This window comes from Berghia stephanieae, chromosome 2 (assembly GCF_034508935.2).
Source record: "Berghia stephanieae isolate SIO BIC M18660-M18661 chromosome 2, UCSD_Bste_1.3, whole genome shotgun sequence".
NCBI classification, from domain to species: domain Eukaryota; kingdom Metazoa; phylum Mollusca; class Gastropoda; order Nudibranchia; family Aeolidiidae; genus Berghia; species Berghia stephanieae.
The window spans coordinates 80,584,795-80,600,593 of record NC_088361.1 but is presented as its reverse complement, the minus strand read 5'-3'; the positions used below and the strand labels follow the sequence as shown (position 1 = coordinate 80,600,593).

The window sequence follows — 15,799 nt, the reverse complement described above, 5'->3', positions numbered from 1 at the left end:
TTTTCTGCCAGCCAGAGAGATGCTATATATGCTTTTGTGCACATGAGTGGCACCTTTGTACTGAATACACTCCTGAATTGGCAGTCAGTGTTGTTGAAAAAAATAGAAGTGTAGCTTTCCTCATGACATTTTCTTTTCAAAACTAGACAGGCATTGTTGTTCTGATCTTTAAATAATAATAATAATAATAATAATAATAATAATAATAATAATAATAATAATAATAATAATAATAATAATAATAATAATAATAATAATAATAATAATAACAATAATAATAATAATAATAATAATAATAATAATAATAATAATAATAATAATAATAATAATAATAATAAGAAGAAGAAGAAGAAGAAGAAGAAGAAGAAGAAGAAGAAGAAGAAGAAGAAGAAGAAGAAGTAATTGCGCCTCACTCCTCACTGGATTAGAGGGCTCTGGGCCCATTACACAGCAAATGCAAAATGAAATAAAATACACATCACAAATGTTTACACTCCAAAACTAAAATGCTATTCCAAAAAGATGTGTTTTCAAATGTTTCTTGAATATATCCAGAGTTGGTGAGGATTTAACATTTTGGGCAGACTGTTCCAGATCCTTGGGCCGCCAACTTGAGAGCTTCGTTCTCCAGTTTGTAGTTTACATCTGGGGATATTTAGATGGAGGACGTTTTTGGACGATCATAGAGATCTGGACTGTGTTTGAAAACAGAGCAGACCACAAAGGTACTCAGGAGCTGTTTCATGAACCCACTAATAGACAATTGTGGCTGACTTGTATTTCACACGTTCAGATACAGACAGCCAATGTCTCTGTAATTCATACAAAATGCTGGGAACAGAGGTGTTCTGATTCTGGAGACTTGACTGTAATTGAAAGCACAGAAACAGTAGCTGATTGTAACAGATATTGTAGAAATGCAGTACAATGGGGAAGCGGCCATACAGATTGCTGGCACAAATTTAACAGTTGAAATAGACAAAGCAAAATTTGGTTAGAGGAAATATAACAAAGGGAGGTTGGTGGAAGGACAGTGGGTGTTTGGTGGAATTCTCCAGAAGACAAAGAAATGTTTTTGTGCTAGTTGAAGACAGATCAGAGAAAAAAATGTTGACCAACTTGTTACTAAAGCATGTTGTCAAAGATTCCATCATCCATTCTGATTGTTGGGCTGCTTATAATTGTATTAAAAATGTGGGTAACCAACATCCCATAGTGAACCACTGAGAATTTTGTCAACACTGTCAGTGGTTCTTGCACAATTACAATCGAGAATATACGGTGGCCTGGGAAGAAGTTGCTCCCAAGTAACCACAGCAGGAAAGAGAACTTTGGGACCCATTTTGCAGAATACATTTGGAGGCAAAAGCACCAAGAAAAAGGGTGCCTTTTAAGCCAGTTCCTCCAGGACAATAGAAATTTGTACCCTGGGTGTTAAGGTATGCAATTGAATTACACGAAATTGACATGAACACACGGGTGAAAGTTCGCCGGCATATACCGGTGGTGAAAGTATTATTACCAGCAGTGCTGGTATTTTGGTTATGATAATAATCAGCTGCAGGCATTTTAACTCTTATTGTTAGGTTATCTAAGTTTAAGTAAGGTAGCAGTACTTGTTTTAAATTAGCATTTCTATCAGGCAAACTGGTTTTTCACTGGCTTGTCTTTCAGGCAATTTGATTCCTATTAACTTTCACTATTCACAAACATAAATGGAAAGCTTGCAACACTATTAGTATATAAAAAAAACTGGGACTGAGTTTTGGAGTGGCCTACCACTTACATTAGTTCTAACCATTTGAAACTTTAACCTAATCATAAAATATTACAAACATTGGGAGCTTTATTATTCCAGTTTCCTGCATTACTCTTACTGTTTTTTTGGGTTTTTTTAAAAAAGAAAATACATGAAACATTTTTTGTTTTACAAATCATTTCACATTTATAGAAGTTCTCTCCAGTCTTCTTGCTGGTATATTTTATTTTATTCATCGAGAGGAGAGACCCGGAACCCCCCCCCCCCCCCCCCCCTTTTTTTTTTTAAAAATAATCAGGGCAACCTCCTGATCCCCCCCCCCCCCCCCCCCCTTTCTCCGCACTTGACCCTAAAAGTATATAAATATCTACTAAATTATTATTGAGTATGATCCAAGTATTCGTAAAAACAATATTTGACGTTTTTTAAATCAAACTGTTACAAATTTATAGTAGCATCCTCCATTCCTCTTGCCGTTTGGTTTATAAATCAGAGAAAGACCCCTCAAATACACCTTTTTATAATCGGGGGGAAACTCCTCAAACCCTATCCGGCCCTAGAAATAGATACTTAATCTTCATATTTATGGCTAAGTATTATTTTTAAAAATAAATGAAAAGTTTTTACAAATTGAGTAGTTCCCCCCTACTCCTATTGCAGTTAATTTTTTACCAATTCGTGGAGGCCCACAGGAACCTCCCTTTTTATAATTGGGAGAAATTCCCAAATCTTTTTAAATCTTTGTGCGTTTAAGCAAAGTAAAGTATAAGTATTATAAAGAAATTAAACATGTAAATTTGTGAGCAATTCAAACGTCTCAGTGTTAATATTAATAGTGACATTTATTGGATATTGTAACTCTAGTAGCCTCTATAATTCTTAAAATGTCTAGTAATATTATAAAAGTGCTGTGAAGACTTGCCGCAGGATGACGGAAACGACCTCGCTACTGTACCAATGACCAATGCCAACAACGCGGATTCAACTAGATATCTACTAGTGTAACAGTAACAGTCAGTAGGTAATGTTACAAAAATATTTCTGGCTCGTTTATTTAGTTCATTCTCTGATATTATTGATATTAACTTTAACATTCACAGACAAAAATGTCTCACTCTTATACTAACGATTTATATGAGTGAAAACAAGCAAATGCATGGTCAAGAGCTAGATAGAGGCTATCTAGCCAATCTTCAGAGTTAGTAGTAGAGTCGGAAACAGTTCAAACAGATCAGGATTCGATGCTTACCTTTGCTAAGACCATTATTCAAAATAATAAATGAGTATAAAGGGAAGAAATTCTGGTCTTCATCTCAATCGTATGGTTGAGGATAGAAGTGAAATATGTGTAATTAATTAATTATTTATGGATCGAATTCTGGTTCATACATGATAGCGACAGGCCGCCATTTGTAAACAAAAATGCATAATTATGAGCACTCCATATATAAAATAAGTAGACAAAAGACCTTTTACTGAAACTCATGTGACCATAATTTATGGAATCTAGATGCTGCACTAAGATATATATCAATGAATAATATGGTTTCTTATTTTTTTCTTATTTCATGAAACAAAGCGCATATATTTAGCAGTTGTTGGTTAATGACGTGGTCGTAAAATTAAATACAGATGTTTGAATTTTGTATGGAATCAATTGGCATAAAATTGCCAGATTGCTTTATTATGCTCATTAGTTCGGAAAGACGCCCATTACTTAGCTATATATCTTACTCTCTTTTATTTTTGGTATGGATATTGAATTTCGACAAAATAATATTTCTCATAATTTTTGCAATTGATTTCAATATAAATAATGCCTTTCATTCTAGGTATATTATTACTGACCCAGTTTAATAGTAACCGGTGTCACCATGAAAAATAGTTTCGCTCTCTTTCTTGTTTTTGTCTTTTACTTTTCAAGCTGTGCGAATAATCGAATATATACTCCGATTCAGAGATAAACCGAATTGTCACGGATATCTACTTACATAGTTTATTCAAATAAATAGAGTATTATTAAAAAAAAAAAAAAAAAAAAAAAAAAAAAAAAAAAAAAAAAAAAAAAAAAAAAAGACATGACCCATATTAACATACTAATTTTAAATAATAATCACATGTTTCTGTCGTTAGGTGGGTGTTATGTGTTCTTGTAAATGTGTGTCTGTGTGTGTATGTATGTAGCAATGACTATGACAATTTTTGTTTTCTATTTTTGTAGGAAATACTACTCTTAAATCAAAGCCCTATCTCCACTGAGTAAAAATCTTTTTGAATTTTGAAAATCCATTAATATATAACAAAGTTATGCAGTTTCAAAGATGTCATTTATTTGGATGACTCACAAAGAGAAAAAAATACGGAAAATATGGGACGCTTTTTCTGCGTTTTATTCTGTTTTGTGCCTGTATCTCGCTTAATACGTGGACTTAGATATTAAAACTTGGCAATTTTATGGCAAAATTATCAGAAAATATGATGAAGACATCAGAAGAGTTCTAACTTGTATAGTTTTAGAGCTGTATGGCTAGGGTCAACTATAAATTTGTTTTAAAATATACATAATATTGATCATTTGGAACTTTTCCGAAGTGTAATCTTGTGTCTACAACCCATACAAATGACACGAAAAATGCCTGCTATCAATCAGTCCCGTGAGACCATGGCTTATGTTAGTTCTAGTATTTATTTGAGAGAGAGAGAGAGAGAGAGAGAGAGAGAGAGAGAGAGAGAGAGAGAGAGAGAGAGAGAATGTGTTAATCTACGATCCCTATGACATAACAATGAAACAATACCTTAATTTTTAAAAAGCGCGCGAGGATTTGTGTCATCCGTCGTCGCGAACGAGGTTGCCAGATGGCCACGTGTGTGGCCAAATATATAATTTTGTTTCTTTTTTTTTTTACATTTTATCTATCTATGTTTGTCTCAGTGACATTTATCCTAGTCTATTCAATGTTCTGTTTGTTAAAATCTAGTTCATTTTAAGTGGGCCAGTCTTAATATTGAAAGCCATATGATTCTCTATTTAGCCACTTTTGAAGTCGAATTTGGTCAGGTTAAAGTCTAGCCATCTGGCAGCCTTGCCTCGCTCACGTCATTTTCGTGTCTCGCGATGGTGGAGCAAAATGGCCGTCTCCATATTATTTTCACTCATTGAAATGCAAATTGGGCTGATGTTTTGTGAAAATACGGGAAAAGTACTTATCATAATCGAATGAAATTTGAAATATAAATAGAAGAAATGTGCATATATAACCTTATGAGCGACAAAATCTCTCCTCTTTGTAGTTTTAGAAATATTGTACTCCAAAGAGTAAAAATCTATTTTTAACGGTCTTCTGGTAATCGTACGAGTTTTGTCGTTTGACATAATCTAAAATGACCTCTTTTCTAACTGTGTGCCAACTTTCAGTCATATTCAATTGTAAACAGCGTCGTAAATAATTTTTTAAAATAGCATGTACGAAACGGCTTCGTCCCATATTTTGTTGCGAATTTGGGCACTTCGTAAGCGAAAAAGAGGCCCAAAGATTTGTGCCGGATAGTCATTGCTAATGTATGTGCGTGTACGTGTGCGCTATGAAGTAGGGAACAAGGAGGACTGGGGGGGGGGGGGGGAAGAGAGGGATGGGGGATTGTGTGAGTGTGTTTTAAAAAAAGGGTGGTGGGGGGGGGGGGGGGGGGTTGTGTTGAGTGACGGTGAATGAGGAAGTATAGAGCTATGTTGATGTAGGGCAGAGGGAATTTATTTTGCCTTTTATATCTTTAATTTGAATTTATTTGAGTTGTCATTAGACCTGCTCTTTTGTGTGGGGTGTTATAGTAGCGTCTCTCAAATGTGTATATAATATATATATATATATATATATATATATATATATATATATATATATATATATATATATATATATATATGCAGGATCCTATCGCCTTTTTTCACGGCTGTAGAATGCCTCATTGGCAGGCCTGGAAAATGTTATAAGAAAAGGACTAAATAAAGTATAACATCCACGATTTCAACAACCACAACAATACAAAGAAAACTAGAAAACTAACATATAAAAAAAGACAGCAAAATAAAAACAAAAACAAACAACAACAAACGAAAACAAGAACAAAACAAAAGAAAAATTATTATTATTATTATTATTATTATTATTATTATTATTATTATTATTATTATTATTATTATTATTATTATTATTATGTACTACTACTACTACTACTACTACTACTACTACTACTACTACTACTACTACTACTACTACTACTACTACTACTACTACTACTGCTACTACTACTACTACTACTTATTCAAAATGCACCAAACCTTTGAACATTTATAGAGTGTAATGTCCAATTAACGTCTTCAAAGCACTTTATAATGGGATCCCTTACCAATTGCACGACTTAACCTGTAGGATGAAACCTGACTCAAGACACTTTTGTTTCCTAACCGAGGGGCTTAAATTTCAATATATGATTAACATAAAACATTTATTGCTGAATGGAAGTTATCTCCTCAAATTGTGGTTTCAACGTTGTGACAATGGAATAGAGCAGTAAAATTAGGTGCCCCAAACGTAAACAATAACAAGTTGTTAGTGATTTTCGTTCGGGACCGGAATAATTTACGCACAATATAGGTCTCCCAATTTTGTAGTTTGAGTTGTAGGCAATACACTTTCAGTATTGAAAATATGTTTACATAAAATCTAACAGTTGCAGAAATAATAATATAAGTCTAAATTATTCTGAAAATCAGGCTCCGAATAATTCTCGTTTTGTTCACACCAGCGCAATAATTTGCTCTGGTCTAAAAATAGATAGACTGTAACTTTTGATAAATTTTACCTTTTGTTCCATAAAATATCCATATCTAGACATTATTTGATGCATGATCGAGTATTCATGAATATGTGTTTCTTTTGCCACCTAATAGCCAAATTTTAAAGGCTATTTTTTTCTATAATTTACATTGGAACGTGAGCTGTCAAGACAGGAACATGTGGTTTGCCATGTGCTTCTAGACCTATGTTTACGTTTGGGGCACCTAATTTTACTGCTCTATAAATTAATTGCGTCTTTCTTACTCTAAATAAATATGGAATCGAATATCCACTAAATAGAATCGTCAAGAAGATTTAAAAATCATACGCACTACCCAAGACGCGTCAAGGGACTTCATTCATGATTTTTTTCCCTTGTTCCTTTTTTAAGAGGACGGATTCATTGGCAACAAGGTCATTGTTGTTCTCATCGACTTGCCGAAAAGGAACTTTTAAAATGTTTCGTTTAGCTCTACGTGCTGCGTCGTCTCTTAGAAATACTCCTTCTCAGTACTTAAGAAATGGAGTTGGAGGTAAAGATTGTTTTATAGGTTGTCCCATCTTTTGAAAATGTTTGGGAACGCATGCCACTTTGACTTTAAGTTTAAGTTAATAATAAAGTTTAAGCCTTCGGCCTTAGCTTTGCTTTTGAAAGTCTGTTTACAAAATTATTAAATTATAATTATAACTTCTTACTTATAACTGATTTGTACTTGTACCCAACGTCCTTCATCTTTTGATGTAGAATGAATTGGATGTCACGTATGCTTCTATTCCCTCTACAAAGAATAATAGAAATAGAATGGCGTCCGGGCCTAATGAGGGATTATTTTGGGGTGAATTAATAAGTTGGGGCTTGGTTTTTATGGAGGGAACGGAAGAAAGGAAGAAAAGTACGCAAAAAAATGGAAGTGTCATTTTTGCCCTTATGCTTTTTCTTCCACCTTTCTGTCCGTCTGCTCTTCTTTCAACTTCTTGTGTCACGTCCACGTCGAACTTCAGGCCTCAGATCTGAAAGTTAGTTGTATTTATTTAATGTGTAGGCCCTTAAACTTAAATGAAGGGCTAAATCTGTGTCACAATTCTCCCATTCACCTGTGTGACCGCTAATTATCGTTTGTGAGCTGCAGGCTAAAACCATGACTTGGTTAAATTGAGATATCTCTGGTGTTTATTTACAGAATTGTACAGAAATAAAGGGCATTGAACGCTCTATCATTTGGTACAATTACCGTTTCCTTCCTTAAATTCATTTAGAAGATATTGTAATGGAAAGATAGCTTAAATTTAGTGGGCAAGAAAATCAAGCCGTTTATCATTCATGAAAAAATCCCCTTAAAACTTAATCATAAAATTCAATTATTTTCCTTTCCAATGATACCAAAACTGCTTCCAGGATACCCTTTGAGCATTCCATAAAATCACGAATCACACTCATTTCAAAATCTACCAAAGTAACGCCATTTCAGCTTGGACTGCCGTGGTCAACGTCAGTCATTGGCTCCTAGTCTCGTGACGTCACAGTGTTTCAGGGGAATCCCCTTTCGTTTTTTTAGTCAGCTGGTGCCCAATTTCAGGCTGATTCCTATAGTAATTTTTTGGGTGTTTTTAAGGCATAAAATATTAAATAACTCTGCTTCTATATAACTAGAGACAAAATTCAAACGGCTTTATCATTGAGATGGTATACTGCATCTCCATTAAACTGGTACTGGTATGAATATGAATGATCGTGATATTGAATATTGTTAAAAAACATTGTAGATGCGTGCAAATAATTTTCCGTCATAGGAGAAATATAAGTTAATCTGAAGAAAAAAATTATTAGTGTCGTAATTTGCTTCTCTTATAAATAATGATAATTTTCAAAGGATGTAGACTTATTTCTATTGATTTCCCTTAATAACCACCAAAGGGGAATACATCTTTGAAATTCCAGGGTAAAAAGTTGGACAAATTCCAGTTTTGGGGATGGTGTGTTAGTTGAAATTAGTTACATGATGTCACAAATGGTATTGAATACCATAAATTTCCTTGTTTATATTTCCTTTTTCTTTCTTCCTGTGAACCATAACTGTTGCCATGAAAATGTTCAAACTTTATAAATCTTTTCTGTTATTTTCGATCTCCTTTCTCAACTCTCATCATGTACCGTCAACGAGCCATGAGGAATACTCAGCAGCCAAACAGCCTCGCATAGCGGAAGGGGCGTCCACTCGCGCTGTATCCCTGAGTCCTTTTCAGGACAACAACATTCGGCCACAGCCAGTCCCAAGCCTGTATGAACGCAGAATAAAAAACTACCCCCCCCCCCCCCCCCCAAAGAAAAAAGTAACAATTTCGGTGTAAGTTGGGAACTTTATAACATTATAAAACAGTTTCCCCCCTCCCAAACCTATAGGTGTAGCATCCACAATGTAACAATAATTAGAGACAAACAAACGTTTTTGGAAAAGGTAGTTGTATGTCAGAACAGTAATCATTTGAGTAGTCTGAAAGCATGTATGTTAAAACTTTTTTTTCTATAACAGGTGTATCATCTATACGGCACAGTTCTCATAAAGTCGAGACCGATGAGGAATTCGACAAACGGTACATTGATTTCTTCAGCCGATCAGACATTGATCAGTGGGAAATCAGGAAGGCTATGAATGATTTGACGGTAAATTACTTTTACAGCTATAGTTTGAATGAATGTTGTTGTAAAGAAAATTGTCCTTTATTGTAACCCTTTGCCGGCTTTATCATTAATCCATTACTGGAACGTTAACTTTTAATACAAAGACCAAGAAATACCAGTGCACCAGGCCTGTGTAGGCTATTTTGATTTTCTTTCAAAGGTGACATTTGTCACTTTTCTGTCATAAATTTGATGTTTACAAGATCATTTATTTTGAATTGGGTTTGGTGTTAGTGTTAGCTTTTATATAAATGTTGTGTTTTGTATCCTCTGAATTTTCGCACTCTTGCTTTCAACCGTTGGGACAAATTACTGTGGGGTTTTTGTTTTTAAAAAATTTATATAGTTATTTTTTTCTGAAAAAGCAAACAATTTTAGGATCATAGAATTAAATACAGTCTTTTCACACAGGGAAGGTTGGGACTCAAATGGTGAGTGACATTTAGCATCTTTTTCAAGCAAACTGGCCTCATCGGTCTGTCTTGATTGATCCCTGTTAACTTTCACCCATGGTTGGATGGCTCCTAAATGTGAAGACATATCACTTTTATTTATTATTTGAAAATGTGTCAGTGCATGGCATAATCAGTCGGAAGATTTTTGGATTTGCATTTTTTTTTTTTTTTTCATTTTCTGAAAGAATATGCTCACCAGAGCATTTTAATCTTTATTTGAAGTAAATCGGGTGATTTTTCATGAAGTTATGGTCAGATGTATGGGAAAGGTATCCAGCAACTTTTCTCAAATTTCATACTTCTTCAACTTGACTAGCTGTAAAAAATATTTAGAAGTGAAATTAGGCTTCGATATTTCCCGAAGATGTACAATCTGGGTTGATTTAATCATTTATGACAAGACATAATTTTGGATAAAAATTGACCTTCTAACTAAACTTGGCAATATCTCAGTTCAAACCTTATCACCGTCTGACTGATTATGTCATTCACTATTATAACATATCAACATGTATTGCTTTTCTTTCCCCAGGGAGAAGATCTTATCCCAGAGCCAAAAATTATCATTGAAGCTCTCAAGGCCTGTAGGAGATTAAATGATTACGCACTGGCGGTCAGATACCTGGAATCTGTGCAGGTTAGATTTGAGTTAAATTACCTTTGTCCAATTTATTTAGTATCAACATGGCAGCATTGGAGATGAGGGCTGAATCCATACCAAGCAAGAAGAAATTCTCCTTATTTATTTATTTTCAGTTTTACCCTTTTCTTCCACACCAAAATTTGTACTTAAAGAGAATTTATTGTGTAAATGTTTCTACACTAGTTGGTATCTCTTTTTTTGTTTGAAGTTGTTGGAGAAATACTCGTACATGGGTCTGCGGATGGGAGACAGCACAGTGAAATTTGTCCGATAAAATCATCAGAATCCACATGTTTTTTTTTTTTTTTGTAATCAAATTTTATTCAGGTTGTTACACCACTCTTTTAGATAAGCCAGTAGTCATCCTTATCATCTGATCTAGAAATATTTTTATTTCCTTTTTTTTCTTCATTCTGATTTTTGTATAAGAGAATAGAAATTTCATGCTTCATTTTTAGTAGCAGATCATTACTGACTTGCTGAGTCCCTGTCCCACCAATTCCAATGTACATTTTATACCTTTCATTTCGTAGGAAGTCAATTTTCATTTCGTGTGCAAATTTTAAAGATTACAGTCAAGCCTCAATCAGTAGCATGTTTCTTTTCTTTTTTTTTTTTCATAGGTTATTTCACATCTTTACATGTGTGCTCAATTTTAGCTTTTTATTACAGGAGAATGTCTCATTCAGCCTGTTTTCCATTGTGATTAACCCAATTGTATTTTTTAATTATTTTATGAGAATGGTTGAATATAGGTAACAGATTTTATGAATAGAACCTCCTCCTCTCCCCCCCCCCCCCCCCCCCCCCAAGAAAAAAAAAATATATTTAAAAAGCGTATAAATAAATATGATTTAAAAATAAAATAAATACAAATCCCCTCTGGTTTTCTTCATGTAGTCATAAGTTGTATTGATGCCTATTTATATAGGTTGTTGATGACATTATATTATGTTAATTCCATGCTTGTTTTCTGTCCACAGTGGAAATGTGGTAGTCATAAGAGTAAAATCTGGCCTTATCTGCATCAGGAAATTAAGCCTACACTTGATGAGTTGGGCATCCTTACACCAGAGGAAATGGGATATGATAAACCGGAATTGGCCCTTAAGAGTGTTTTTGACATGTAACATTGTGGAGCATAAGCGGTGTGTATTTTTATATGTTTTTGTATTTCAGTTTTTTTTTTTTTGTTTGTTTTGTTTTGTTATTTAAAAAAAAAATTTATTTCATGTAATCGTTTAGGTGGAAATTAAAACATACATCTGTTCCCAAAATTTCGAGATTATCGTAACTGCTGTTACTTCAGCTAGATCTTTCCACCGGAAATCAATGAGAGAATGGTCAGCATCATTGACTATTACATGTCAACTCAAGGCTACTTACCAGAAAAATGGCACAATTCACACATCTAGAACAAGTCAATTAAGGTCTGAAGGTGACAGGTGGCACAGATGCATAACATGTTCTGAATCTGAATGTTACTAGAAGTTGATTCAATTCTGAGTATTTGTATTCAAGGGTCAGAGAGACTTGTTGAATGTGACAGCCATTGTTGGTGTTTAGGCTGAAGAAATTTGATAATCTTTTCTTGAAGGTGACTAAATCTGTTGTGTTCACACATGTTTCAGGAAAAGTGTTCCAGTCTTTGATAATGCTGGTGCAAATGAATACTTGAAGATGTTTGAATTTGCAGATTGGTGATTTGGTGCTTTTGAGTGGGTTTTTCTTTGAATGTGTGAATTTCAGTTCTGGCCATCATTTTATTTGTAATTTTGAACATGAGTTAGTCGTCGTTCTTTCCGTATGTAAGGGAGTCCATCCTAGTTGTGTGATCATGTCTGTTACACTACTGTGGGGGCTGTAGTCCTTGAAGACATTGAGCCATGCTGTGTGACCTTCAGGAAGTCACCTTGTCCTAGCGGATGGAGATGTCTGGAATCCAAATAGAATGTTTCAATTAATGTAGCATTGACTCCCAAAATTGAGAAACAAATTTTATACATCTCACTTGTCCAGATTACATAACTAATTTTTATATATGCATTATTTGTCTTTTTCAGATGAGTGATCATGGAGTTTGTCTGATTGATAGATGATGGAGCACAAGAGGCTATTATAAAGGAGTGGCATGACATTTTATTTTGTGAATTTTTAACTTCAGACCACTTTGTCCATGCATGAGCGGGTAGCACTATTTAACTTATAGTTTTATATTGTTGGATTATCACTCAATTGTGGTATGAATAAATATAAGAAAATATCTGGATCTCTTCTTGGTTTGGTTTTTTTTCAACCACGATTATTTGTCAACCCTGGCAAAGAGATACCTTTTTGGTCTTTTGTTTTCACTTTGAATTATTGTAAACTTTTCGTTGTCTTTTTCATCTTTCTTTCTTTGTCTTTCAATCTTAGATAGGTTTGCAAGTCTTCATTATGGAGGAATGTGCCGTAATCCATCTTATATTCTTGAATAGGCAATAGTTTTTTGTTTTTATACTTTTTTTTTTGTAAGGACAAGTATTGATTAATCGAGAATAAAAAGTAATTTCACAATTTGTGACAGTTTTGAGTTATCCTGTGTGTACCATTTCATCTCATGAGACTTAAAGAGAATTTTAAATCTAACAGTTACAATCCACAACTTCTTAAATATTTAATCTGCAGGAGTCAAGAGTTCTTTCTCCCTCCTTTTTTAGATTTAGAGCTTTGATTTGAATTATGTACTCAATTGGCAGCAAAAATTTTAATTAACATTGACATCAAATATATAAGTATAATTAGAACAGGGATGCCACTTTTCCGGTTTTAGCCGGAAATCCGGTTTTTTTTTACCACCAGCCTGTTTTAATCCGGAACCTCCGGTTTTTGTCCGTCGTCACTATTCCAAAAAAAAATTTTTTTAAAGAAGAAGAAAAAAATCGCGATCGAGATTTGAGCCGGAACTTTTTCGCCGGGTGGATAATTTGGGCTGTCACCGCCGGTCGAATATTTGGGCACCTAAATGGTAGTTTATCTACGCCAATCCCCATCACAATTCCTCCTTTTAAAAAAAAAAAATTATAAATAAACAGTGATTTTGAGAATTTCTCAGAAATTTTCCGCTGAATTTGCCGTGTCAAACATTTCCCTCAAAACCACAAAATTACCATTATGTCTTATGTCATATTTTGACACCTGTGCATTAGTCTCGTGAAATTTAGTGACGGTCCCGTTTTTATGACGTCGGGCCAGACTATATGGCACCAGATGTCACAATTGACACAGACGACAGTGGTGTTCGTTGATGGTTGAAGGGGAGGGACAAATCTCTCTCTCTCTCTCTCTCTCTCTCTCTCTCTCTCTCTCTCTCTCTCTCTCTCTCTCTCTCTCTCTCTCTCTCTCTCTCTCTCTCTCTCTCTCTCTCTCTCTCTCTTTCTCTCACACTTTTCCTCTTTCCCTTTGCCTTTCTTTCCATTTCTCTTTTCTTCTTTTTTTGTTTTTTGATATAGAATTCCTAAGATCAATTCATAAATTATTCTAGTAGAGAAGTCTCTCTCCTCTCTCTCTCTCTCTCTCCTCTCTCTCTCTACCACTACTACAACCACCACCACACCATCATCCATAGCACCACTACTACTACAAATAACACCACATCATCCCTACCACCACTACTACTACAACTACCACTACATCGTCATTCCTACCACAGCCACTACAACCACCACCACACAATCATCCATACGGCCAGTACTACTATAATCACTACCACATCATCCCTAACACCACTACTACTACAACCACCACCACATCATCATCCCTACTACAACCACCAAATGTAATTATACTTTCAACTTTTGAAATTCTCCGAGTTGTGTCAGAAATTGCTGCGAGACAAATTTTGGATTACATCTCAGTGAATTTGAGTGAAGTTTAAATTTATAGGTTATGGTTGCATGGGTGGGTCATGAACTTCACGATGAAAAATTTTCTCCTTTTATGTGACCAGTCATTCTCACCCCTGATAGCTATTGATATTGATTTGTCTATATTTTGTTTTCAGCACCTTATTTTATCAATTTGAAAACTGTTAATTCTCCTTTCTTTTGTGTGTTATTTGCTCTCAATTGCAATAATAAGTACTGAAACAATATTCCAAATTTGATATTTTACAAAGCCCTTGACGTTGATTTGTATCTCGTCCGCGCAAATTTTCAGGCTTTTTTTAATATGCCAGGTGGCATCCCTGATTAGAAGTGAATGACAATGAAGAAGAAATGACATGAGTTCCGAATTGACTTGCCTTTTTCACTTAAAAAGTGTTTGCTGTTACCAAATGTGTGCTTGTCTGACATAATATATTGGAATCTGCTGAAATTGTTTGAGATAAAAATGAGGCTTAAAAGCCAGAATTTTGTCAAAATATAAGCTGATACTATTCTTTCAAAATGGAAGACCATCTTATAATCCTTTTCCACATGTTTTTGTCTAGAGTCTCAACAAATTGATTTCTTTATCATTTGGCAGAAAGGCCGGTATTTGTAAATTTTGATTGACCTTAAAGTTGTGTATGCCCCAAATTTTTGGTTCTCTTGGTTTTATAAATGAATTAAATCAGCATGAATATCATGCTTGAGTAACAAGCAAACCTTTAAAATTCAATTTCCTGGCATGTCCTTGCCCCTTTTCTGCCTAAATGTCTGTGACTGTGTCATAGATTGGGTGTGAAGAGGGATATAAAATGCATTTTACTCTTTAATTTTGTCTGATACAGAAATCTAACGCACAGGATTCTATTTGGTTTTGTCAGACAACCACAAATTGTCAAAAGTTTCTTAATCAAACAAATGTTCTACTATTTTGAAGTAATGTGCTTATAGCAACTTAGATTGGAGCATGGTCACTTTATAGATAGCAATCATAATGTCAGTTAGTTTCATTTTCATATCATTTTATCCGTCTCATATCTAGTGTATTATTTTAAATATTCGTCATTCAGGCCTTTGTCATATTAAGATGTTTTGATTTTTCATTTGAATATATTAATGAAAATAAATGTATTTTTACATTTGACCTAATCTTGTGCTAGTGAGCTCTTTGAATATGACATCCTCATGTCAAGCATAGTGGAGAAATTTTTAGCTCTCAACTGGACAAAGAAATCTGATTCTTTTACAAAAATCATGAAGTGGTCAATATAAACTTTCTTTTTAGGTACATTCAAAAGTTTTAAATTTATTAATATTTACATCTTCACATTTTTAGGAATTGCAAAAATTGACTTTTAAAAAATATTTCGGGGGTGCGTGATAATTTTATGTTCTGTGCAGTCTCAGTATCAATTTGGCTTTTTCAAGGAAGGCAAGATTTCTATCCTGTTGGAGTACATATTATATTAATGATATTTCTTTTTTAATTTCAACAGTTGATCATTTCTGTCGAGGTGGACAG

The 15,799-nt window shown here is 34.2% G+C and overlaps 2 protein-coding genes across 2 annotated transcripts in view; one reads left to right on the top strand and one right to left on the bottom strand.

Annotated features, from left to right (window-relative positions):
- Positions 1-3,414, bottom strand: part of LOC144965623 (uncharacterized) — a 55,654-nt gene extending 52,240 nt beyond the window's left edge. Inside the window, exon 1 of the mRNA XM_078901166.1 lies at positions 3,009-3,414. The gene's annotated coding sequence lies outside the window, so the exon portion shown is untranslated. The remainder of the gene's footprint in view (positions 1-3,008) is intronic.
- Positions 3,415-6,920: 3,506 nt separating this feature from the next.
- On the top strand, positions 6,921-15,421 carry LOC144965622 (cytochrome c oxidase subunit 5A, mitochondrial-like). The gene is made up of 5 exons (XM_078901165.1): positions 6,921-7,124; positions 9,123-9,253; positions 10,259-10,363; positions 11,353-11,517; positions 12,433-15,421. Exons 1-4 carry the CDS (start codon positions 6,953-6,955, stop codon positions 11,497-11,499), a joined length of 555 nt encoding a protein of 184 aa, XP_078757291.1. The 5' UTR covers positions 6,921-6,952; the 3' UTR covers positions 11,500-11,517; positions 12,433-15,421.
- Positions 15,422-15,799: the final 378 nt, after the last annotated feature.

Excerpts from the sequence above, each read along its gene's own strand:
- LOC144965622 (XM_078901165.1), top strand. The coding sequence starts at position 6,953 with ATGATTTTTTTCCCTTGTTCCTTTTTTAAGAGGACGGATTCATTGGCA. Across the intron at positions 7,125-9,122 it reads CTTAAGAAATGGAGTTGGAG|GTGTATCATCTATACGGCAC; the intron begins GTAAAGATTGTT and ends TTTCTATAACAG. Across the intron at positions 10,364-11,352 it reads GATACCTGGAATCTGTGCAG|TGGAAATGTGGTAGTCATAA; the intron begins GTTAGATTTGAG and ends TTCTGTCCACAG.